Genomic DNA, 16,950 nt, shown 5'->3' with positions numbered 1-16,950 from the left:
AAAGCCTAGGATAGATACAGAGATAATATAGATGCAGAGATACACACACCTACTTCTATCTCTGAATAGCTGCAGAAACAGAGTGAGAGGGAAAATATTCTTGAAGTTATAATTATTATTATTTTTATTATTATTATTTTCATAGTCGTCTCCCATCAACGTCGCATAGTGTGGTCCCCATGGTAAGTAGACCTAAGCTATGTCGACTTGCAAATTGCATAACTTAGATCGGCTTTCTGCTGTAGTGTAGACATGGCCTCAGAAACCAAAAGGCAAATAGAGGGAACTGTTTAAACAAGCAAATCTGATTATTTCTGAAGTCTGATTCATGATTTTGGAATGTGCGGGTTGGCAATCTTGCATTACTACCACCCTTTGAGCTGTACCAGTGGAAGTACAAGGGTGAAGATTTCCCGAAATGTCTACTGTAGAGAAAGCCTGTGCAACTACTTCCCTTGCACGTGATCAATACAGTTTCCCTGACTTCCATCCCACAAAACAGAGAAAATGATTTAGGCCTATATCTTTATGGCATCATCTCTCTACCTCTAGCAATGGCAAATCTCTGGGGCACACGCGTACCTATTGCTATGCCTACACTATGAACTAGGGGTACTATTCGCAGTTCACATAAACATACTTGTGCTAGATCCTATTCACCTACTACAAGTGTAAATAGTAGTGAAGCTGCAGTAGCATGGGTAGTAGCAGCATAAGCAAGGCTTAGCCCTGCCAAGGACATACCCATTGGTTTCAAGTGGAATTGTATTTGGCATGGCTAAATCTTGCCTCCACTGCTGCTTCCCATGCTACAGTTGTTGCCCTGCTGTTTATACTCATGGGAGCTCAACAAGAGCTAGCATGGGTAGGTGTATATGAGCTGAGAACCATCCCCCTAACTTGCAGTATATATGTAGCTTAACAGTACCAAAACTCCAGGGCACTTTCACCTCCGCAGCAGGACAAAGACAATATATTTCTCCAGAAAAAACATCCCTCTTCCACAATACATAAAACCCTTCAGAGGCCCCTTTTATACACAGATGCAATTTAACTTTAGGATTTTCAAGGCAGTATCACAACTACAGTGTGCAACTCTTTGAAAAGTAAACTGTGTAGAAGAATTAGGAATATCAATAAACCACATTCTATTACTATTTGCAGTTAGTGGATACAGTAACACAGTGTGGCATGAGAAATGTTGACACTGACAAAGTCTTGAGGCCCTTACGGCTTTTGGCAGTAAGAAAATCTTCGTTTACAAAGAAACAGTGAAGAAAACATTGTTTATTTTTAATCAGAAAATTCTTCCTTCTTGGTCAGTTTTTTTTTTTTTTAAAGAAACTTGAATTTCTTTACTATTCCTTTATGTTTAATTTCAAGATCTCTCCCCAATCAGACTCATTTAAAATATCTTTATACTGTTTATAACCCAATTCTGTGATTAAGAAACACTTAACAAAATAGAGTAAAACATGCAACATTAGACCACTTTATGTTACTCCATGATCTAATATTGATCTAACAATCATATAATTTGGAAGCTGAAAGAACAAACAGGCCCAATCCTTCCCCCACTGAAGTCAAATACAGTATTCAAATCAATTTCAGTCAGAACAGGATCAAGTAAAAAGCATGAATATGAACCATTAATGTGAGGGAAGTCAATGGGAGTCTTCATTGGGAACCAAATTGGGCCTTTAATTATTATTAATTACTATTACTGGGACCTTAATTATTGAGATTTTCAGAGTCACCTAAGGGACTTGGGCACCCACTTTTCATTAAGAGAAATAATACATCCAAATTCCTTAGCCAGCTTTGAAAATTTAAGCCTACTGAGTCCAAACCTGCCCGAGTTCCCCACCAGCATTTTGAGGTTCTGAGCCACTGCCAGTTTCAGGCTCTACATTTGCTATTGAAGACTGCACAAGACATTTGTATAATTCATATCTTTCTGTAAACAGCAATACAAACCAACAGTTCTTTGTACTGAAAAAGCTATACGTTTCTACAAACCTTAAATTCTCACTTTCCCTATATACAAAATTAGCAGCTCCCATGTCAGGGAGAAAAACAGGGATAATAAAAGTCTTCATTTTGTTCTCAGAGAATATCACAAAAGAGACAAATTTTGCTCTGGAGCAACTCTACTGTTTACACTGGAGATACACGAGATTTACATTGGAGTAACTGTGACCAGTACTTTACCAATAATCTAATTTTTAACCACTCCACAATAGCAGCTAAAATCTAAAAGACACCTAGAGCCTGTCCCCTGTACCAGTGAGCAAGGAAAGGTGAAGACCTGAAGAGCCTTTCCCCACTCCTTTTTTCTCCGCTGAGCAGCAGCTGGCCACAGTGAAAGTCCTCAAGATCAGAGGACCAAATTCTTTTGGTGTAAATTGGCCCAGCCCCATTTACTTCAAAGGTGCTGTGTCAGTTTACATCGGCAGAGAATTTGATCCAAGGAATACAAGGATGCCACAGGGCTAGTGAAGCTGGCTCAACCTTTAAACCTGCCATTGTGTGATACATTCAATCAAAATGTGTGACAGATGACCAGAATGTGGAATCCTCAGGTTTTCTTGTCTGTCATGCCATAATCAACAGATTGTAAGGGTTTGTTAACCTCGTAACTTATTTTTATGCATATTTTCTCTGTGTGAATTCAGTAAACCAGTTTTTTTTTTTTAATTGAAAAACAAATTCTATCATGGACAACCTGCATAAACAACATAAAGGTTTCCTGCATGGATTGTCAGCAGGATTTGAACCTATGACCTAAATCCCCATCCCAGACCTCTACCACTTGAGCTGTTACTCTCTAGTTTGATCAGCCACTGGAGGGGGATGAGACATACACTTTCCCAGTGAGTTACACAACTATTTACTAGACAGCAGCAGAATGTTGGAGATGAGGATTACTGAGTTCTGTCTCTGGCTCAAGGAGGGGAGTGTGTCTAGTAGTTACAATAGTGGTTATAAGCAGGTTAGCTAAAAACATATATTTGATATAAAAAAAAGGAGTACTTGTGGCACCTTAGAGACTAACCAATTTATTTGAGCATGAGCTTTCATGAGCTACAGCTCACTTCATTGGATGTAAAAAGAAAAGGAGTACTTGTGGCACCTTAGAGACTAACCAATTTATTTGAGCATGAGCTTTCGTGAGCTACAGCTCACTTCATCGGATGCATACCGTGGAAACTGCAGCAGACTTTATATATACACAGAGAATATGAAACAATACCTCCTCCCACCCCACTGTCCTGCTGGTAATAGCTTATCTTACCTGATGATCACTTTAGATAAGCTATTACCAGCAAGACAGTGGGGTGGGAGGAGGTATTGTTTCATATTCTCTGTGTATATATAAAGTCTGCTGCAGTTTCCACGGTATGCATCCGATGAAGTGAGCTGTAGCTCACGAAAGCTCATGCTCAAATAAATTGGTTAGTCTCTAAGGTGCCACAAGTACTCCTTTTCTTTTTGCGAATACAGACTAACACGGCTGTTACTCTGAAACCTTTCATTGGATGTGTGAGCTGTAGCTCACGAAAGCTTATGCTCAAATAAATTGGTTAGTCTCTAAGGTGCCACAAGTACTCCTGTTCTTTTTGCGAATACAGACTAACACGGCTGTTACTCTGAAACCTGTCATATATTTGGTATGTTCATTCTGAGAAGCAGTGTGGCTAAGTAGATTAAAAAGCTGGGTTCTACTCCCAAATTTCCCTCAAATGGACTTTGTTCAACATCTCTGCTACTGATGTGTAAAATGGGGGAATGACACTTGCTGCCTTCTAGGGTAGGAGAGAGACAAGGTGGATGAAGTAATATCTTTTATTGGACCAACTTCTGTTTGTGAGAAAGTGCAGGAGTAGGAATACTGTAGAACTAGGGTAGGAGTCTGTTGCTTTGCTCAATAATAAGTGCAGCGAAGTCCACAGAAAGTAAAAGTGAGACAAACTCCTGGCTCACAGCTTGGTGACAACATCAGAGCTGTTCCTATGGTGCCAGGAAATTCAGGGCTGTATCAATGAGACACCATGCATCCCATATTGTATGGAGACAATACTTTGTTTCCATTAGAGCATTAAAAAAGTATTTGCAACCCCCAAAAATCAAAGCTTGTGAATACTGTTTGTTTTGGTTGCATGCACAAGGTGGAAAATTAGACCACTGAATGGAACTGAACTGAAGTTTCAACATCAATCAGGTAATTTTGGAAATATGAGAGATTCCCTAATTCATGACTATTGTAGTTACTGAAAGGTTGCTAAGAAACACTGAGTTAACCCCCTAGACAAAGCAGCATAACTTTGCCAACTTGATGAAGGCTTGCATCTGGAGGTGATCAAATGTGAGCAAAAATCAAAAGCAGGTTGGCGAAAAGGGTGCATACTGAATAAAAGAATTAAAGACAAAGGCAGTGCCAAACCTGTGCGAAGTAGCTTGTTCACAGACAATGTCATGCTTGTGGTAATGTGTATCATAAACGCTGTATTAAAAAACCTCTTTACAAACATGTGATGTTAGGGGGAAAAACCTAGATTTGTAAAATGAATCCACCACAGACGGAGAAACAGTTTTTCAGTAAGAAAGTTGCATGTGAAAGGGGAGTCCAAAATGCACCAAAAAGTAAATGAAAATTGGCGCATAGAATCAAGCAAACGTACTTGCAGAACAAGATTTGCACAGATTGAAAGCCTAACAGGATATTACCAAAAACAGTGAAACTGCACACTCAGCCATGAGAGGTTGAGGGCCTGCAAAGCCCAATGACCTCACTAACAGGATTGAGCCATTACACAGAGAGAAAATTTCAGCGTGAGAAACATGTGAACTCCCTAAAGAATATAATGGTATAGTGCATAAGCTGACTTTTGTAAGAGTAGAAAAGGGCTAACAATCAATACTGGATTTGAAATTATGGAAAAGTTGAAACATAACGTGTGCAGGTCACTGAAAAGCTAATAGACAACACAGAGGTCATGCTGAATAAATTTATTTATTTGAAGGGGTCTGTTGTTTCCCTAAACCACACTGACTACAACCAAAATAAATGGCAAGACCAGAGATTTATGCAACAAAGAAAGTACTATCACTAACGGTTGACCAAAAAGTCTTTGAGCCAAACAACAGAAAATGGAATCATATGCTGAGTGCTAGAACCTTCTGGGTTCATTCAGTGGTTTGTCAACAAACCAGATGGTAATCTGAGAATTTGCATGGATCCAAAGGAACTAAATAAAAATATCAAAAGAGAACAGTTTTATCTGCCAATTTGAACTGAAATAATGGGAAGAACAACATAGTAAAGTGGTTCTCTAAATCAGATGTTGCAACTATCTTCTGGCAAATACCTCTTGAAAAGACAAGTTCCAAAATTCACTATTTGGATGACAGATTCTTGAGACTTCATTTGACCATATGGTCTGCATTAGAAGTGACCGATAGACTACTACAGTTCAAAGGAATTCTTGTATAGAGTGTGTAATGACTATATATTAATCTGGGAGCTACACCAGCAATACATGACAAAAGACTATGTATTATACTCAAATATAGGTAAAGGTGGTTTAAAATTGAAGTAAAAGAAATGTGTCTGCAAGTCTGGGTGAAGTACTTTTCAATGAGGGAATAATAATAGATGATCATAATGGTCCCTTCTGACCTAAATATCTATGAATCTATGAATAAAATCTGACAAAGAAAAATGAATAGCAAATTGAGTAATGGCAAGAACATGCAATATGAAAGACCTACAATGCCTGATGTGAAAATTCATCTCAGGAAACCCAGCTAGAACAACAATATATTATTTCCGTATACAGCATTGCAGATATGTATAGCACTTAATCATCAGATACAAATAGACAGGTCCCTGCCCCAACAAGCTCACAGTCTTACAGATATTTTTTTAAATAGGGACACATTTTGAATACAAAACAAAGCATAATGAAGAATGGGATCATTTGAAAACTCCCATCATGAGTGGTACATTATTTTAATGCAGAATTAACAATTTCTAGGGATGTACCACAAAATGTTTTGAAAGCCATCTTCGTGCAATAACATTAAAGTAATTGTTCACCTGTCGATTTTATCTCAAGCATGTTAAGAAGATCTTTTAAAAATGTATACTCAAATAGAGAAAGAGTCTAGGGCAGGGATGGCCAACCTGTGGCTCTGCAGCCACCTGCAGCTCTTCTGAAGTTAATAGGTGGCTCCTTGTATAGGCACCGACTCCAGGGATGGAGCTACAGGCGCCAACTTTCCAATGTGCCGGGGGGTGCTCACTGCTCAACCTCTGGCTCTGCCACAGGCCCTGCCCCTACTCCACCCCTTCCCATGCCCTCCCCTGAGTCTGCTGTGCCCTCGCTGCTTCCCCTCCAAGCCTCCTGCAAGCCATGAAATAGCTGATTGGGAAGTCCAGGGAGGGAGGGGGCGGTGCTGATCGGCGGAGCTGCCGGTGGGCTGGGAGCAGGGCGGGGGGAAGCTGATGTGGGGTTGCTGACGTACTACTGTGGCTCTTTGGCAATGTACACTGGTAAATTCTGGCTCCTTTTCAGGCTCAGGTTGGCCACCCCTGGTCTAGGGCTATGTTCTGGATGTTTAACGCTTCAATGAATAAATAAGGTGTTTATATGGATTAAAAGTCTTGGTTGAAGCAGACAAACCCCTTCATCACAATCTAGCAATGCAGGTTAAGCGAAACTCCTTCAAGGACAGAAAGACTGTTGTTGCATTTATAAAAGTGTAATTTGAAGCAGGAATTTTCAGCAAGTTTCTGATGGCAGATATACTGTCACGAGCATTTTTGCATAATACAGTCTCCAGGCAAATAAACTGAAAATATATGCATATAACAATTTTACTTGTTAAATCAGAGTGACATGTCTTACATAGAATAATGTGGAAAATTATCCATAGTGAGACTATTAAAATCCTATGCAAAGTTATTAAAAAGGTAGAAATAGCAGGAAAAAAAACACAGAAACCAATTATGCACGACAAAGATAAGGACTTAGGTTAACTGAGGAGTGTTACTAAAAGTCAAAGTGCATAGTACCCTCTACCTTAAGAAAACAAGTTTTGCAACACAGGAAGTATCTGGTAGCATTGAGAAAACTAAATGATGAGTGTGAAGGTCATTGTCTGGCCAAGCATAATCATGTGTAGAAGGCAATAATGCAACTATTGAACAATTTTCTGAAGAAAATGATGCCAACAGACAACAGAACCTGTGACAGCAGGGAAAGGTTGGGACTGACCTCTGTATTTAGGGATGCTCTGTGATACCCAGGAACTGTTTCTTTACTTTAATAAGTGTTAATATTATCCAATACAAGCAGAACTCCTGTCATTTCTAGGATCAAACCAATGTTTCTAAGATGTGGTGTACCATAAGTGGAACTATAACAACTAATAATGGGCAATTATTTAGTAAAATAGACTTTAAAGACTTTGCTGATAAGTACAGATTTCATCATTATACTTCAAGTCCGGGACTTATTTTATTTATATAGGAAAAAAACCCTTTCCTATTAATTGGAAATATCAGAGTTGTGTGCATACACAGCAAGCCTATGTAACTATCTGACCTTATTACTGCTGAACCTCCTTCTTCCTCCTCAAGCCTTTCTGTTTGCCACATTCATTTGTTGCATCTTTTTGCAACCTCTTAAGAGCCAGGACCCTATCTTCCTGTGTGTTTGTAACATGCCTAGCACAATGAAGCTTGATCCTGATTGGGGCTTTCCAGTACTACTGCAATTCAAACAACAATAATAGAAGGACATCCCTAATCAAATGGGCTACGAGCTTTATTTATAATAGCGAAAAATCTCTTCAGAAAACCCCAAGACAGCATGGAAGACACAAATCTATCTGAGTTACAGAACAATACCCTCAGAGTGAGGTAAAACATGTTCAAAGCAGTTAAGAAAGACAGTCAGGAGGATGCCTGTTAAAATTTCAGATTCTAAAAGCAGCAATCAATCAAACCTTGTAATATAACAATCTACTATTTGTATCAGAAAAGATACCAAATGAGGGAGAACTACATCAATAATGATAGCTGCCACTCCTAGGTTATATATAGGTTTTGGGAAAGTTCTGAGAACAAACAAAAAACTTTTTCTAAGCAAAAAGAAAAGGGGAACTTGTGGCACCTTAGAGACTAACAAATTTATCTGAGCTTAAGCTTTCGTGAGCTACAGCTCACTTCATCGGATGCATGCAGTGGAAAATACAGTGGGGAGATTTATATACACAGAGAACATGAAACACTGGGTGTTACCATACACACTGTAACGAGAGTGATCAGGTAAGGTGAGCTATTACCAGCAGGAGAGCGGGGCGGGGGGGACGGGGAACTTTTGTAGTGATAATCAAGGTGGGCCATTTCCAGCAGTTGAAAAGAATGTCTGAGGAACAGCGGGGGGTGGGGGGGAGGAAATAAACATGGGGAAATAGTTTTACTTTGTGTAATGACCCATCCACTCCCAGTCTTTAGGGGATGAGAGCTGAAGAAGCGTTGTTCTAAGTCAGCCATAAAAATGTTGGCATACTGTGGGGCCAAGCGGGTACCCATGGCAGTGCTGCTGATTTCGAGACACCACTGATTTCCTGAGGAAACTACAATCCATTGGTGATCTTCCTGAAAACACCATCCTGGCCACTATGGATGTAGAAGCCCTCTACACCAACATTCCACACAAAGATGGACTACAAGCCGTCAGGAATAGTATCCCCGATAATGTCACGGCAAACCTGGTGGCTGAACTTTGTGACTTTGTCCTCACCCATAGCTATTTCACATTTGGGGAGAATGTATACCTTCAAATCAGCGGCACTCCCATGGGTATCCGCATGGCCCCACAGTATGCCAACATTTTTATGGCTGATTTAGAACGACGCTTCCTCAGCTCTCGTCCTCTAGCACCCCTACTCTACTTGCGCTCCATTGATGACATCTTCATCATCTGGACCCATGGAAAAGAAGCCCTTGAGGAATTCCACCATGAGTTCAACAATTTCCTTCCCACCATCAACCTCAGCCTGGACCAGTCCACACAAGAGATCCACTTCCTGGACACTACGGTGCTAATAAGCAATGGTCACATAAACACCACCCTATACCAGAAACCTACTGACCGCTATGCCTACCTACATGTTTCCAGCTTTCATTCAGACCACACCACACGATCCATTGTCTACAGCCAAGCTCTGCGATACAACCGCATTTGCTCCAACCCCTCAGACAGAGACAAACACCTACAAGATCTCTATCAAGCGTTCTTACAACTACAATACCCATCTGCTGAAGTGAAGAAACAGATTGACAGAGCCAGAAGACAGGTTTCAGAGTAGCAGCCGTGTTAGTCTGTATTCGCAAAAAGAAAAGGAGTACTTGTGGCACCTTAGAGACTAACAAATTTATTTGAGCATAAGCTTTCGTGAGCTACAGCTCACTTCATCGGATGCATTCAGTGGAAAATACAGTGGGGAGATTTATATACACAGAGAACATGAAACAATGGGTATTACCAAACACACTGTAAGGAGAGTGATCACTTAAGATGAGCTAATACCAGAAGAGTACCCAGAAGTTACCTACTACAGGACAGGCCCAACAAAGAAAATAATAGAACGCCACTAGACATCACCTTCAGTCCCCAACTAAAACCTCTCCAATGCATCATCAAGGATCTACAACCTATCCTGAAGGACGACCCATCACTCTCACAGATCTTGGGAGACAGGCCAGTCCTTGCTTACAGACAGCCCTCCAACCTGAAGCAAATACTCACCAGCAACCACACACCACACAACAGAACCACTAACCCAGGAACCTATCCTTGCAACAAAGCCCGTTGCCAACTGTGTTCACATATCTATTCAGGGGACACCATCATAGGGTCTAATCACATCAGCCACACTATCAGAGGTTCGTTCACCTGCACATCTACCAATGTGATATATGCCATCATGTGCCAGCAATGCCCCTCTGCCATGTACATTGGTCAAACTGGATAGTCTCTACATAAAAGAATAAACGGACACAAATCAGACGTCAAGAATTATAACATTCAAAAACCAGTCGGAGAACACTTCAATCTCTTTGGTCACTCGATTACAGACCAAAAGGGGTTGTTGTTGTTTTTTTTCTCTCCTGCTAGCAATAGCTCACCTTTCCTGATCACTCTCGTTATAGTGTGTATGGTTACACCCATTGTTTCATGTTCTCTGTGTATATAAATCTCCCCACTGTATTTTCCACTGAATGCATCCGAGGTTGCATGGAGAGGTTTTAGTTGGGGACTGAAGGTGATGGCTAGTGGCGTTCTATTATTTTCTTTGTTGGGCCTGTCCTGTAGTAGGTAACTTCTGGGTACTCTTCTGGTATTAGCTCATCTTAAGTGATCACTCTCCTTACAGTGTGTTTGGTAATACCCATTGTTTCATGTTCTCTGTGTATATAAATCTCCCCACTGTATTTTCCACAGAATGCATCCGATGAAGTGAGCTGTAGCTCACGAAAGCTTATGCTCAAATAAATTTGTTAGTCTCTAAGGTGCCACAAGTCCTCCTTTTCTTTTTGCGGATACAGACTAACATGGCTGCTACTCTGAAACTTTTTCTAAGTGAGTCAAAAGATTTTGGAAATGCAAAAAATTACATTACAACCCTTAATCAAAATCCTGTACCAAAAGACAAGTTAATGGACCAATTACCTGAGAAAATGGTCTCAGAACAAACTAATGTTGTGACTTCTAAAGTTTCAAGAATACAACAAAGAAAAGGAGAACTGACAGCAACTAGTGCTCCAGAGACTACAAACACAAATGCATTGTGGTCTTGCTATCAGACATCGTCAGAAAGCTGGCAAAAAAATTCCATAATGCTCAATGTTACTTCATCAAAGTTCATGAAGAAATTTATTTTGGAGTGGAACACTTACTTCATTAGAGAGATGGATTGACTGACTGACTGACTGACACTTCTAGTTCATCAATAAGAAACCATTCCCAAGACTGGGCATTGCCGTAATTGAGGCTGACCACCGGGTTTTTCCAGCCTGAGTGAGATAGTGCTAGCAATCAGAACAGTAAAACTGGGTGGTAGGCAAGTGATCCTCTTGATAAAAAATTAATAAGTTTTGTTACACATAGTAATAAGACACCACATTGGCTTACCCCTTTGTCCTAGCAAACTGCCAGTCTCACTTCAGTCCCTCACATCCATCTTTTATCATTATTAAGCCAAATCCTGACATTCTTATTCAGCCCCTGGAAGAATGGGATCCTTACCACAGAAGGGGTAAGATACTGTAGACTGGGTTTACAATATCTCGCACCACTTTGACACACAAGTTTGAGAAGGGTGCCTGCTGTGGGGAGCAGCCACACCTATCCCAACCAACTTTAATGTCTCTGTAAGAGCTGACCCTATGTGCAACATCTCCCCTGTTGCCTCATTCAGATTACTATGATGAAGCTTATCTGACCTTAAATACGTTACTCACTGTATGTAAATCCAATTCCTTTAAACTCTCTTCTGGTGTGTGAGGCAAAGTTTCCTCACTATTACTTTTCTACCTTTATATCAAACAAAAGGTATGTAACCCTTCCCCCAGGTGGAGTCAGCAGCAACCAGGGCCGGGTTCAATATCTAGAGGTTCCTTTCCATCGATCAACACAGAACCAGCTTGAGCCCCCACCCAGTAACCTGGGAAAATTACACACCACCCCTGTGAGCCTCAGAGGCAATACTTCCCCACTTGCAAGCACAGAGTCCAAGCGTAGAAAAGAAACTTTTAATAAAAGGAGGGAAGTAACTCTGAGCTAATTTGGGAAAACAGTGTAAACAGGGTTCATAAACATAAACCATGAGTAAAAGATCCACGTCCAGGTAGGTTGGGCAGTGCCCTTTTCCCCTCAGGTGCTTAAGTCCAGCAACCCAAAAATCCCTTTCATATGCCCGACCCTTCTCTGCACCCCACTCACTGTTGCTGTCCTTGGTCAGTGCAGACCTAGTGTTCAGAGGTGCATCTGCAGAGATCACCTCCTATCCTGGGTTGGGGGTAAAGAGGCATCTTACTCGCTCAGCTGGCTGCTCACTGGCCACCTGCTCACTGCTCTCACCACGCACGCCTCTCCGCCGCCAGCCTGCTGGCCGTTCATTGCGCCTCTCTGCTGCTTCCCTGCTGGTCACTCATTCGCCAGCTGACTGTCAGTCACATTCTGCTGTGACCACTGCACATCAGTCTCTCAGTCATTTTCAGCTCTTTTGCAGGCTGGGCAGAAACTCTGCCCCAGCTCAAGTGATTTTGGCTCTTCGCAGGCAGGGTAGAAACACAGTCCTACCACAACTGGTTTCAACTCTGACTGAGCAATTAAAATAACAAAAGAGGCTCCTAATGAAGCCTATTTAGCTCTATTCTTTGAATAGGGAGGAAGAACAGGTTAAAGCCAGTCTAAAGAGGATACCTGGGGGGTGGGAGAGGGGAGTCGTGCAGCCTCCTGGCCAGAACACCAGGACTTCTGTCTTTCCCTCCACCCCTTTACTTTCACAGAACTCTGACATTCAAGCCCCTGCTTAATGAGATTCTTTCAACTGAGGGTGCCTCCCCTCATATGGGACAGGTTAAGCACTGTCCTACTTTCCTGTATTCCTACAATAATTACAACATTGGTAACCATATTTCACTACCCCTGCATTCAGTACTAAGGTCATTTGTACCCAACACCAGCCAAAGTTGATCCTTTGACACAGCTGTAAATGATGAATATGTAAACAGCAGGAGTAAACTGTATTTAAATAAACACACCCATAGTCTCTTCCCTCCCAGCTAGCTATCAGGGAAGCATTCATTCAGACCCTGCTTACAGGTACCATCTCCCATTTTGAACTCTCAAGTAAATTAATGTAAGTTTTAAGCTCTCATAATTTTTTATACTATTCTTTTGCTGTAAATGTTCTCATAATGGGTGTTTTGTGTCTCTAATTTTTCTCTTTTGAGGGCCTGAAACCCTCTATTCCTTCTCCCTGTGCCTGACTCTCACCTCTGAAGTAGGATGAAATGCATAGTCTTTGAGGGAAATGGAGGTGGGAGATGGTTGTGTAATACAGAGACTCCTTGGCAATGGGCCCCCTGTTCTTTGCAAGCAGCTCTCACCTCAGATATGACAAACTCACTACACCAAACACATGTCTAACTGGATATTTATACATAAAGAGTAACATGTAAAGTATCTACAGAAATCTCTTCACTTGTCAAGACTCTCAATGCCATGTGAGGGGATGCTTTCATGAACATTTGGGTCCTGATTCTTGAGAAACCAGCCAGCTCTGCAACAAACTGAGCTTTGGAGGTTTGGGGGGGAATCTACTTTACTGGATAGGAAATATTGATAAGTGTAGACCCAGGTTTGATTTTATGATTTTGTTCTTTATTGCAACTAATTGTTTCCATCACTCTCTTGTTTCTAATTAAATCTTTATTCTTTCTTAAATAAACCTTCTTTTGCTTTACTATAAGTGCTCACAAATACTGTGTGAGTTACAGGAGCAGTGGTTTAAGGTACAACTGGTGAACTGGAGCATACTGCACCTTTGGCTCTGGAAATTCTGTGAGGAGCCAATGTCAGGGGCTGGATATCACAGGGAAATGATTCAAAAGAGTTTGGGGTTTGTTAATTTGCCTGGTGAAAGAAGGTCTGGCATTAGCCCAAAGAAGAATGCTGGCAGTGCCAGAAGGCAACAAGGAGACCCACAGTCCTGACTCCTGGGTAACCCAAGAACTGTCACAGGTACACATTTCTGGCTGATAACTGCTGAATATTTTAGCAGTTATTTAATTTTTCAGTGGCAGGATGATGGACTTCTGGATCTGTATAATTTCAATGATTCTATCTTGCAGATTCCTCTGCTCCAAGCATCAGCCAGATGGAATCACACAAACATGACAAGAAGTGCTCCAAAAGGTGATCGTGCTTTCTCCATGATGTTCCAACCTCTGCCAGCCCAAGCATCAAGGGATTGAGTTAGGGGGGAAACTCCGAATCTCAACATATTTCATGGCCATTCTTGGGTCCTTCTGTTCTAAACCTATTGTCCCTAGCCTTTTATTGTCTACTCACAAACATCTGACATTTTTTGAATATTTTAGTTTTCCACTGTGATCCCCTGCTATTACATAATTACCCCCCGAGTAAATTCAATCTAGGATTGCCCTGACTTGTAGAAAATGTGGTCTTTCAAACTCAAAAAACTTCAGTTTTCTCCTCTTTCCCCCCAAGTGAAACTTATGTGAATTGTACAATTTCTGCGTTTCTTCCCAGTCCATTCCCTCCTTACCCAGTTCAGCATGCTCATGTACTAGGTATGTAGTTATGAAGTTACAGAGGGCTGAATTTTCCTAGCAGTATAGAAGGGAATCGTAAATGAAACTCCCTAAAGCTGTTATGAGAGTTGTGACTGTATCTCCCCATGAAGAGCATCAACACAGTGAGAATTGGGTTAAAGGCCTATAATCTGAAATGTTTCCTGTGAGGCTGCACATAAACATTATACCATTGAGCAGGTGCCAGGACACTTTGCATCCTACAGATGTTTCCTATACAATGATGGGAGCATTATAATTAAAAAAGCCACTTTCATTCTAAGGTATCTACAACTTCCTAGAAAATATACACTACCAGCTGAAATGTCTCTATCTTGTTCTCAAACCAAAGATGCATATTTGTAAATTTGGGAAAGAGCCCATTCAGCTGGTTGTGTGTTATTTCAGCATGGTGGAAAACTGTTGATGCTTTAAGGAATGTTTAAGATGATTTGTCTGTTTGTGATCAGCCATCTCAAAAATGGCTTTAATTTGTGGAACTTAGTACATATATCATTTTGAATGTGTGGTGGCAGAAGTGGAGTAGAGAACACATCCACTCTGATTAAACACCTACAACTTATGCAAAGTTAGCTATAAAATATCTTACTACAATACTGCTCAACTCCAATTTTAGATATTTTTATACATGTAAAATATTTATAGAAAATGTTTCTACATACAGCTGATTTTTATGCAAAAGCTCTCTGATAAGTGATACATACTTTAGTTTCCAACATTAATATTTATCATGATAAGTTATTGGTATAAAACATCAGTATACCTGCAATTTCTTCTAAAGAATTAGCTCTCATGTCCAGTAGAACTGTACCATTCAGGATACAACTTCTCAACTCAAACAAGCTATGAAGTGACAGAGTGGCAACGTATGGTTTGCTCCATCGCTCTCCACCATCCTCTACATCTTCTTCAAACTTCAACCATCTATGCAAACAAACAGCTTAGTAAGCCTTTATATATAGGAAATGAAAAGTGAATTATTTTCATGCATATTCAATGGACCCTATCAAATATTTTGTTTGGTTTTATTTTACTCTCTGTTGTTTGCAGGAAACATGAGAACATTCCCTCCCCCCCCCAGCAATTTTGTCCCATACCATTTGTTGAACATTTATTTCATCCTGAGAGTTGAAGGGGAAAGCAGATAAAAAATAACATAACATGTTTTGTTTTGTGCAACTTTGGATAATGACCTATCATGGCTAAAACTGCTTTGTGTGTCAGAATCATTGATAAACTCTGGGAATGTGTAGTGGTAAAGAACTGCTACAGAATCAATATAAATCCTTGAAAAAAGTAAACTGAAAAAAAAAACCCAGAAATTCCATCATGCAGAGCGATACTAACACTCAACAGAACAGATCTCCGCTACTTGAGCTAATGAAGTAACTGGTAGCAATAGTAGGCTGTTATACTCTACATAGCCCAGGCACAAGAGAGGGATGAGACATATGCTTTGTCAGTGGATTCACGACTATTTGCTGGCAGCAGAAGAATGTAGGGACTCAGGACTTCTGGGTTCATTTTCAAGTTTTGGAACATGCTCTAGTGGTTATATACTCTTCTGCCCATGTCCCCCTGCCAAACCTGCTTCTGCCCCCCATTCCTGTCTGTCCTGCCCCAGCCCCACTTTGTTCCTATACATCATCCCATCCCCCTACACATACACAGACAGCTCCTGCTCCCTCTCCCCCTGTTCCTATCTACTACCCACTTTGCTCCTATCCAACCCCATCCCAGGCTCCTACCTTCCACCCTCTTCTCCTATCCAACTCTCCCAGGTCCTGCCCTCCACCATCTCTGGTTCTATCCATCACCCAATGCCTTGGCTCCTGCCCCCTCTCTTTCTTCTGCTGTCCAACTCCCCCAACTCATGCGTCAGTCCCTCTCTGGTCCTTCACATCTCCATTCCCTGGCTCCTGCTCTAGTCTCCCTCTGCACCTATATGCCCCTCCAACCTCCTCCTCTCCCTCTGCTCCTATCCAACTCCTGTCCCACTCCCCACCTCCACTGACCACCGCATCCCAGATCTTGTAATCCATTCGTCTCTTCCCTCCATGCCCTCCCCACACCTCACTCCTCACGCTTCCCCCGCTACATTCCAGTCAAGTTACTCCCTCTTTCTCCTCTATGCTGCCTGGTCACCAGCAAATCACAGGAAACAGTCTCCCTGCATACAGTTACAGTATACTTTGTCACAGTGGCTCACATCAGCCAATAGCAGCATTTGCAGAGAAAGTCCTGCTCAGCCCGCTGCACCTTCAGGCTGGACCATGCCAAGTATAGAGGAAATAGTCACAGAACTTAACTTCTAAACTTTAACAAGTCTCTACTGAGCATATGCAAAGTGGGATTTTCCAAAGGCTTAAAACTTGGCCAAATTTGAGTGGATTTCCACATGGACAGCAAAACTTACATCTCTGACACAAAAAGTGTCCCCCAGCCAAATTTAAACTACTTTGCTCAAAAGAACAGAGGTACCAGACCTTCTCAATGAAATGACTAAGAATTTTTTAACATGGGCAAAAATGTTT

The 16,950-nt window shown here is 41.2% G+C and overlaps 1 protein-coding gene across 8 annotated transcripts in view; it reads right to left on the bottom strand.

The window, feature by feature from the left end:
* Positions 1-16,950, bottom strand: part of SLC4A10 (solute carrier family 4 member 10) — a 360,367-nt gene that overhangs the window by 84,351 nt on the left and 259,066 nt on the right. For 6 of the 8 annotated variants that reach the window (XM_075117879.1, XM_048869227.2, XM_048869225.2 and 3 more), the window contains one exon: positions 15,180-15,340. The exons of the other annotated variants lie outside the window; for them this stretch is intronic. In XM_075117879.1, the coding sequence (XP_074973980.1) occupies positions 15,180-15,340 (161 nt within the window). The remainder of the gene's footprint in view (positions 1-15,179; positions 15,341-16,950) is intronic. 8 annotated transcript variants of the gene reach the window in all.

Source organism: Caretta caretta, chromosome 11 (genome assembly GCF_965140235.1).
Source record: "Caretta caretta isolate rCarCar2 chromosome 11, rCarCar1.hap1, whole genome shotgun sequence".
Lineage (NCBI taxonomy): Eukaryota > Metazoa > Chordata > Testudines > Cheloniidae > Caretta > Caretta caretta.
This window is presented reverse-complemented; position numbering and strand designations above follow the sequence as displayed.